Raw genomic sequence first — 10,000 nt, forward strand, 5'->3', positions numbered from 1 at the left:
AAGAGGAGCTAATGCTGCAGTAATGCTTCAGGTATGTTCGGAAGTACTGCTGGGAAACGGACAAGATGATGTGTGTGTGTGTGTGTGTGTGTGTGTGTGTGTGTGTGTGTGTGTGTGTGTGTGTGTGTGTGTGTGTGTGTGTGTGTGTGTGTGTGTGTGTGTGTGTGTGTGTGCGTGTGTTCGCGTGTGTGGTAGAAGCAGATGTGTGGGTGGTAACTTCCACTCATTCTGAGCAGTAAGGATGAGTGTGATGAGGAGATGAACGTATAGACGTCAGAGGGTTTCGTTGTCGTGAGATTCATGAAAACAAAAACATGCATTCCACATTTGCCACATGTATGTTTCATCAGGATGATATATGTTCAGGCTGCCAAGTGATTTGGTCAATTTTAAAAGACACTCTGGGTGTGATTCCTCCTCTCCCTCAGAGGTGTCACTCACACAGCCGTCAGAGAGAGCCTAGAGCTCATCCCTCCTCTTCATCCAGGGCACTGATCTCTATCTCCTGTGTGAACTCTAACTGTTGCTTTTCTCACAGCTGCGTGACTGAACTCTCATACACGGCATGTTGGGAAGTAATGGAGTACATGTAACGAGATGAAGTAATCAGGATAAAGAAAGGGACTGTATTCCGTCACAGTCACATACAGATTAAATCAGGTCACTGTTTCATTTCTAACTTCCTTTTGGATGCAGGACCTTTGTGTGTGTGTTGTTCTACACCGCAGTGTTATTACTTCACTGAACAGTAAGACCTGAGTCCTTCTTCCACCAATGCATACATAGCTGTGTGTACAGAACGTCAGATATTGTGTAAAAGCTAACATCGTAAAACCGTCAAATGAAATCTCGCCTTAGAAGTTGGCGTTGTTATGTGAGGTGCTATTTCAGAAGTGCAGCAGTTTAAGTGTGTGTGTGTGTGTGTGTGTGCATGCGTGCGTGCCTGTGTGTGAGGGATCTGCAGTGTGTCAGTGGCAGTGTGCGCTCTGTCACTGAGGACGGATAAAACACAATGTCCTCTCTCTCTCTGTCTCTCTGTCTCTCTCTGAAACGCCTCCATTGGGCTCCTTTGTTTCATTTTGTTACAAAGTGACATCACTATGTTACACTCATGCTCCTATTGGCTAGCGCTCCAACACATTGTACGTGATAGGCTAAGGGGCAGGACATCTCTAATCGGTTGATTAGGGCTCACAACAGAGCCGGCAAGCTAACCAATCAGAGCAGACTGCGCTCTGGTTTCAGACAGAGGGTGAAAAGAGGTGCTGCAGCACAGGCAGTATGAGAAACATAAAGAGCTTTCTGAACATTAAAGCATGGAGACATGGAGATAGTACACACTGAAAATGAACAGAATATGTCCTGTTTAAGAGGGGGCTGTGTAGACTCCAAACATCCCAAACACACACACACAGACACACACACACACACACACACATACACACACACACACACACACACACACACACACACACACACACACACACACACAGCCCCTCCCTTCCTATGAGGTCATCAGCAGCTCACTGCTCAGACTCTCAGGTGCAGATGTCTCTAAATATAGAGCGGAGGAAGGAAGGCCCTTCACTGGGTACGCTGTAAATCCTCAGACACACGGCGGATGCATGGCTCTACTTTTGCTCCTCCCGCCTGTTTATCTCAGAGCCGACAGCTGTACGCACACAGGGGTCAAAGGTCACTGCAGGAGGCTCCTATCAGTGGAGGAGGATGTGTGTGTGTGTGTGTGTGTGTGTGTGTGTGTGTGTGTGTGTGTGTGTGGACGCAGCGCTGCAAAAACACATGTACACATACAGTAACGTTGTCCTGCTCGTGCTGACATAAGGAACCGCTGAGAGTTTAGGCTGTGTCCTTTACCAACCCCCCCCCCCAGAAAGGGACGGGACCATGACGTTAAGGGAGAGAACCCGATTGGTTGCTCTCCTGCACGCATCGTCTGTTACTACTGATGCTTTTCCTCAGATCTGCAGGACAGCTGCTGAACATCACATGGTCTCCATTGTGTGTGTGTGTGTGTGTGTGTGTGTGTGTGTGTGTGTGTGTGTGTGTGTGTGTGTGTGTGTGTGTGTGTGTGTGTGTGTGTGTGTGTGTGTGTGTGCATACTTAAGACGGAGTCAAAGTCAAATTTAATTTATTAACCTTTTTTTGAGAACATCCTGAAACTGGACGCTCATTTACGGGGGAAATAGACACACACACACACACACACACACACACACACACACACACACACACACACACACACACACACACACACACACACACACACACACACAAAGGCAAATTAAATTGCCGGATTTAACTCGATTGAGCAGGTTTACCTCCATCCTCCGTAATGCATCTTAAGCACCATGTGTGTGTGTGTGTGTGTGTCTGTGTGTGTATTGTGTAATGGTGCAGCTTTAACACATACCCCATAGCCAATACACATTTTTAAATCATGTCATCTGTCACACGAAATACCTGTCCTCTAAAGTCAAACACTAATGAAACAAACAGTCACGAACGCCCAGAGAAGAACCCTCTGAGCTGTGAACCAACCGGAGGGAGCGCTGGATTTAATGCACCAGCCACTCAGGAGCGATTGTGTCTCCTGCAGTCTCACCGTCTGTGTGCGGCGACAGCTCCTTAACAAAAAAAAATAAAGGTCAATGATAGTCCTTTCTACACTTGCACACACACACACACACACACACACACACACACACACACACACACACACACACACACACACACACACACACGCACATACTATACACAAACATACCCAGAGTCTGTTGAAGTGAAAGCACATGACTGTTGAATTCTTGGCTCAGTTTTATTCCAGACACTGTACACACACACACACACACACACACACACACACACACACACACACACACACACACACACACACACACACACACACCTTTTACGTCTCATTTCTCATCTATCTGACTCCCCCTGTTCTTCTCCCCTTCTCTGACAGAAAGACAGTTCCTCTTTATTTAAAGTTGGTAACAAAAAGGGCAAACATTTCAACACGGTTGAAGTGTGTGTCTTGCATAAAATCCTATATTCTAACCCTGGCAACAGACTCCCCCCCCCTCCATCATTACACTCCCCTACCAGATCCATGGTAATATTCTGCCACTCTCATCTGTCCATCTGCTGCAATGACTTCCTTCCTTCCGCTGCTTCTGGTGGAAGATGCAGATTGATGGGAGCTATGATCCTGTTAGAGCTCAGCCTGCTCCATCTGACATGTGCCACTCCTGATAGAACAGCAAACAGTGGCTCTCAAAAGACTGTGTGTTAATAAAAATGTAAATAATAATCCCCCCCCCCCCCCCATGCACTTCACGTTGGAACGATCCAACAAAGTTCCTCTGTCCTCCCCCTTTCCCTCTCTCTCTGCTTTCCATCTCCCACTGTATACATTATGAACCCACGCCTGTTCGCCTTCACTTAGTGCTGTTCACTGTGTGCACGTGTGTTATGTGTGTTAATGTGTGTGTGTTAATGCGTGTTATGCGTGTGTGTTTTTGTGTGTGCCAAATGTGGGGATTATGGACAATGTGGGTGGTGCAAGCTGCTGGTAAAGACTCTGTGAGCCCCCGGCCGATGCTCACATTCGTATAAAAAATCAGCTTGAATACACACACACACACACACACACACACACACACACACACACACACACACACACACACACACACACACACACACACACACACACACACACACACACACACACACACACACACACACAGCAGTTGTCTTCACTCCCTTGAGCAGCTCTCTGGCCTTTTAACTCCATTGTGTGTGTGTGCGTGTGTGTGTGTGTGTGTGTGTGTGAGTGTTGTATACATGATGTGTGGGTGTTACAGGATATGTGTCAACCTCTTAGCCTCTCACCGCAGTGTGTGTGTGTGTGTGTGTGTGTGTGTGTGTGTGTGTGTGTGTGTGTGTTTTCCTCTTCATCTTTCTCTCTCTTCTTCTGACCACATCAGCGCTCTGACAGATTTCAGCCAAACAGTGAGTCCCCATCACACGGTCGAGTGGGTGGACGCATGGCCTCAAAAATCTGACTTTTCCGATGTCAGTATGTTACGTAAAATAACCCTGGTGATAGAGCTGTATCTAATCCATCCATTCATCAAAGTCATCTTTGGTTTTCTTGTCATTCTAGTTTAGTTATGTGCATCATTCGGGAGTTGAGTTGCTATTGTTAGTGCTTAGAAGAATAGCCAATGCTAATGGGATCCCAACACAGATATAAAGTGAAGACAACATGCTTCAAAGCAGCTTCCTTCAACCTCAAGTGTCTTATTTACAAATCTCCCCCCTCCCCCTCCCCCTCCGTCTGACCCCATTTCTCTTCTGCTGTGTGCAGGTGGACCTGGAGCCGGAGGGCAAGGTGTATGTTGTTATCGACCTGTCGGGATCTTCCAGTGAAGGTAAGAACTCCGATCACACAGCTTGGTCGAGTACTCGATTTGTCAATTTGGACATTCCAGAGGTCTGCTATTTTTCGCTAACAGCCCGTTGCTAAGGAGAGAAGACCGTTGCTAAGGACAAACATTAATTTACCATCCATCAGAAATCAGTGGAATACTTTTTTTGAATTCATTTTCATATTTATGGAGAGCAGGAGACTTTGGATCTATGATGGCTTAACTGTCCCCGGTAAATAATAGTATTAACTAGGGGTGGGGGTGGGGGGGGGGCTGTAGGTGTGCAGGAGGAGGAGGAGTTTGTAGAAGAGGCGGGGCTTGACCAGGAGCTGGTGGAGGTGATGGAGGGTGGGGCTGATGTGCTGCACATACTGGAGTCGGTCCAGGGTATTGTCGGTCGCCCCAAAACCATTGCATGAGTCCAGACGGGGGGTGTGTGTGTGTGTGTGTGTGTGCGCGTGCATGCGTGTATGTGTAAGACAAGTATTGAGTCATGCTGTTATCAACACAGTGGGTTTCCTGTGTCTCTACAGCCGGGTTCAGTGTGTTTCTCTAAGAACACCTGGTTAAGTAATAGTGCGGGCCGTTGAGCTGAATCCCATCGAGGCCGATTGATGTCCGCCGTAAATCACAGACGTTACTTTAAAATATTCTGAATGTAACCCGCAGTGATGCTGCGATCTGTAACGCATCAACTGGGAACTGTTCCTACAAACTGTGCTGCCTGACTGATTCTGCTCCTCAGTGAGGACGGTTCACACCACCACTCTTATCCAGATGATCAGAAGATGCACATCATCCTTTCATCTGGGGCTTCAAAATACTCCTGCTGGTTTATGGAGCACTTAACGGTTTAGGGCCAAAATACATTTTTGATCTCCTTATGAAACATCCAGGTCTGCTTTCCGTCCCCAGAGTCCAAACTAAACAGCAGCGTTCATTTATTTTAAATCCAGGCCAGAGTGTTTTCTTTTGGCCACTGCTGTCGATAAAAAAGACATTTCTTTCCCATTTTCAGTGTGTGTGTGTGTGTGTGTGTGTGTGTGTGTGTGTGTGTGTGTGTGTGTGTGTGTGTGTGTGTGTGTGTGTGTGTGTGTGTGTGTGTGTGTGTGGGTTAGAGTGACATGGCAGAATGGAAGAAGAGCTAGACAGAGCGAGAGTTAACCAGAGGTCAACAGAGGAGGGGGGGGGTTGATAAATTGATTAGTAAAGTGGTGTGTTCTCTAATGGACCAGTTACATCATCGAGGGGGTGGGGGTGGGGGAGGGGGTGGGGGGGGAGAGTGACAAAGAGGTGTCATCAGGACAAGGTCTCTCCTCTCTTATAAATTGCTTAATATAAAAATATACCTTATTAGATTTCATTCTGTCTGCAGTGATTTACAATATGTGTGTGTGTGTGCGTGTGTGTGTGTGTGTGTGTGTGTGTGTGTGTGTGTGTGTGTGTGTGTGTGTGTGTGTGTGTGTGTGTGTGTGTGTGTGTGTGTGTATCAAATTGCAGTCATATGTAAGTGTTTGCATAGAGAAAGAACACATGGGTGAACTGTCAGGCCTGAGAGCTGCAATCAGCCTATTAGCCTTTACACACACACACACACACACACACACACACACACACACACACACACACACACGCACACACACGCACACACACGCACACACACACACACACACACACACACACACACACACACACACACACACAGATGGACTCCATTGGACTCCTTTCTGTAACCTTCTGATACATAGTGACATCACTATAGAACAGTCGCGCTCCTATTGGCTAGTGCTCCAACACATTGTACGTGACAGGCGAAGGGGGCGGGACATCTTTAGGCTGTTGACCAATCACAGAAGCTACTAAACCAGGCTGTATGCAGATATTTACCTTCAGTTCTTACAGGGGGTTATGAGTATGTCTTATCATAGACCCCCCCCCTCCCCCCCACCCGGACCACCTGAAACATGACCCCTCCCTCCCTCATGGAAGAGTAAGTCCAACCCTGTTGCTAGGCAGCAGTCGTCTGTTGCTAGGAGATGGTGAAGGCGAATAGCAAAGGGGCGGAAAGAGACCGAGGAGTCCTGCAGGTTCAACCGGAGAATAAAATGCAGAATTTGACCCAAAGACACATTTTACTTTGTGTCCTAGAACAAAACGTTAACATGTTTCAGCTGATTTCAGGATAACAACCAAACACACATCCAGAAAGCCATTGACTTACAAACAAGGGAACTTGAGGAGCGAAAACTTCCAAGTTCTTTTCTGGGTTTTATAGGACTCATTCCTGCACCCCTCTGTTAGTTCATCACTTCTGTGGACAAGTTGTTGTTGTTACCTGATGGAGATGCTAGAGGAGAGGTCATCTTTTACTCCTCATCATATTCAGTATCAATCCACCTGTAGCCCATAAACGCTCTGTATGAACATAAACTGAACTACAGGAAATATGAGAGTGTGATTAAAGTCTGAAGAAAGTTAGGCAGTGATTGAAGTCCCTGCTGTTCCACTGGGAGACCCTCAGTAATTAAACTCAGAGACAGTGGATTCATCCACACAGCGCCACCGCCACCTAGTGGACGCGTGGTGTAAGTCCAGACCCTCTACATCTGCACAATGAAAGACTTAAAGCCTTTAGAATGACATCTTTTAGGAATAAATACACATAAGTATTTACCTGCAGCTCGTGCACAGTAGCTTGTTTTATTTTGTTTAATTATTATTATTATTTTAAATGTTTTCTTTGAGTGATTGTTGTTTCTTCTATCCCAAGAAGAGAGATCCAGATTAAATCAAAAATAAACAATAATAATAACAAATATGAAAAACTAAATAATTGCAATTATAATAATTACAAAGAAAACGCATAATGACAAATAATACCAATAATATTAATAATTAATTACAAAAAAATATGACTTTGATAAAATAGTTTATTTTTTGAGAATCTTTACACATTTTTTCTAGCTAATAAAGTCCAATTTATTTGGTCTTTTTGCCCATGTGTGTATTTTAGAGCTCCGGCGGGCTCCACTGAGAATGAGGAGCGGGTGTTCAGGCAGAGGATGGGTCCCAGGAAGCGCAGGGGGCCGTCAGGAGGAGGGTCCATCAGGTCAACGGACATAAGTTCATGGCAACTTACCTGAGGCAGCCCACCTACTGCTCCCACTGCAGGGACTTCATCTGGTACACACACACACACACACACACACACACACACACACACACACACACACACACACACACACACACACACAACCCAAGATAAAAGTGCAAAGCTTGGTTTAAAACTCAAAAACTAACAGGCTTTTTGCAGAAACATGTTCTCTGGTTTCCTGCTTTGATCTAATTTGCCGTCTTGTTTACATGTAAACACAGAGGATGCTAGGAGGTGAGGGTTGATAAACAAAGCAAGCTGTGTTTGTTATGCTGTTAGAGAAACTAACATCCAAACCACAGAACGTCTGAGGATCACACCGCAGTGTCAGGGTATCTGAGGACAGTTAGCAGAAACACTGCAGAGCAAAGAAAGAACAAAGCTTATTGTTTAAATGCAAAGTGTGCAAACATGGAAGAGACGTGTTAAAATGTATTTTGTATGAAGTATTGTGGAGCTGCAGACACATCCTGGCCTTGTGTTATCTAGATCCTATATGATATATTACCCGCCCAATACCCAGCGTTCTGGAGGTATTTGTGCTGCTTTCCTGCGAGCCGTTATTGTTTTATCTGGCTCATGCTGAGTGTATTCTGTCTGTCTTTCAGGGGCGTCTTAGGGAAACAGGGCTACCAGTGTCAAGGTAAGAAGGAGTTTCTACATTCCTGTTATTGTTTTTTTGTCCAGGTTTGTAAGACACAACTGTGCTCTAGATGTGTTGTTTAACTCCTCGTGTGTGTGTTCCTCCTGCAGTGTGCACCTGTGTGGTCCACAAGCGCTGCCATGAGCTCATCATCACTAAGTGTGCGGGGATGAAGAAGCAGGAGGACACCGTGGAGGAGGTACAGAGAGGATCCGGTTCTGCTCTCCTGTAGTGTGGTATATAGGTGTTAGTGCATGTTAACGTAACGGCTCAAAGTTCCAGAAGATAGTGACATCACTATCATGTTTGTCCGTATCTCAGCCCGTTGGTTCTCAGAGGTTCAGCGTCAACGTACCTCACAAGTTCAGGATCCACAACTTCAAAGTGCTGACGTTCTGCGACCACTGCGGCTCTCTGCTCTGGGGTCTGCTGCGGCAGGGGCTCCAGTGCAAAGGTAACCACTCACTGTGTGGCAGCTTTTCTACATGATCCACATCACGTCTGACATGTGTTCTTGCATCATAGTATCTCCATTAAGACACGATACAAAGGACATTAAACATAACATTACAATCAATGGAAAGACAACTTGTTCAAGACCCTCTAACGTACATTTGACCTGGGATTGAACTCTGTATTTCCTTCTAAATAAAGTGAAGACACTCTTTACCCTTTCTCTTGTGAAGTTAACTTGTCCAGGACAAATGTGTGTGTGTGTGTGTGTGTGTGTGTGTGTGTGTGTGTGTGTGTGTGTGTGTGTGTGTGTCTGTGTGTGTGTGTGTCTGTCTCAGTGTGTAAAGTGAACGTCCACAGGCGCTGTGAGAGTAACGTGGCTCCTAACTGCGGCGTCGACGCCAGAGGAATCGCTAAAGTCCTCTCTGACCTCGGAGTCACTCCGGACAAAATCTCCAACAGCGCGCAGAGACGGAAAAAGGTAAAACATCTCACATATAAAATAAAATGTTTGCAGCATGCTATATTGGTGCATGCTCTCTGCAACATCCTAAAGAGTGTGTGTCCCACAGCTGCTGCAGGGTCAGGACTCCCAGACGCCGATATCAGGGACGACGAAGACCGAAGACGATCGCTCCAGGTCGGCCCCAACCTCCCCATGTGACCCGGGTAGATAGTCCTCTCCATCACACACTGACCTGCACACTAGTAACTTAGACAACCGAGCCTTTGAATCTTTAATCACCGAACACTTAATGACCCCACGTTCACTTTTTACTTTGTCTCTCCGTGCAGACGCGAAGGAGCTGGAGAACATCCGGAAGGCTCTGTCCTTCGACCACCGGGGGGAGGAGCACAAGAAACACACCCTCTCCTCCCCCAAATCTGTGGACACGGTGACGGAGGGGAGTCGTGCAGGAGGAGGAGGAGGAGGAGGAGTTGATGGAGAACGGGAGAATGGAGACGTCAAAAGTCACATCGTTCTGGAAATGAAGCGGATGAATCTGCACGACTTCCTGTTCATCAAAGTCCTCGGGAAAGGGAGCTTTGGGAAGGTGAGAGTGGGATTTAATTTCTCTCTGCTATCCTTTTTCCTCACTCTACGACTTGTTGCTATAAATGAAAAGGTGAAGGATGTATGCTGACATGCATATGGATCAGAAGTCATCTGTTGATTGAGAGACTAAAGCTGCATCTCAAGTCTCTTTCTGACATTTCCTGGCTCTTTAATCTTCGCTGTGTCAGGAGCCGGTGTCTGAATGATTATAACCTGCAGAGTCATGGCGAGGGTTGTGA

General features: G+C 46.3%; 1 protein-coding gene across 1 annotated transcript in view; it reads left to right on the top strand.

Annotated features, from left to right (window-relative positions):
• LOC134859003 (protein kinase C epsilon type-like) overlaps positions 1-10,000 on the top strand; it is a 48,025-nt gene that overhangs the window by 9,800 nt on the left and 28,225 nt on the right. The window contains 9 exon segments of the mRNA XM_063875271.1: positions 4,394-4,457; positions 7,470-7,529; positions 7,532-7,637; positions 8,217-8,251; positions 8,362-8,450; positions 8,573-8,705; positions 9,043-9,185; positions 9,277-9,373; positions 9,500-9,759. Coding sequence (XP_063731341.1) covers positions 4,394-4,457; positions 7,470-7,529; positions 7,532-7,637; positions 8,217-8,251; positions 8,362-8,450; positions 8,573-8,705; positions 9,043-9,185; positions 9,277-9,373; positions 9,500-9,759 — 987 coding nt within the window.

This window comes from Eleginops maclovinus, chromosome 22, assembly GCF_036324505.1.
Source record: "Eleginops maclovinus isolate JMC-PN-2008 ecotype Puerto Natales chromosome 22, JC_Emac_rtc_rv5, whole genome shotgun sequence".
NCBI classification, from domain to species: domain Eukaryota; kingdom Metazoa; phylum Chordata; class Actinopteri; order Perciformes; family Eleginopidae; genus Eleginops; species Eleginops maclovinus.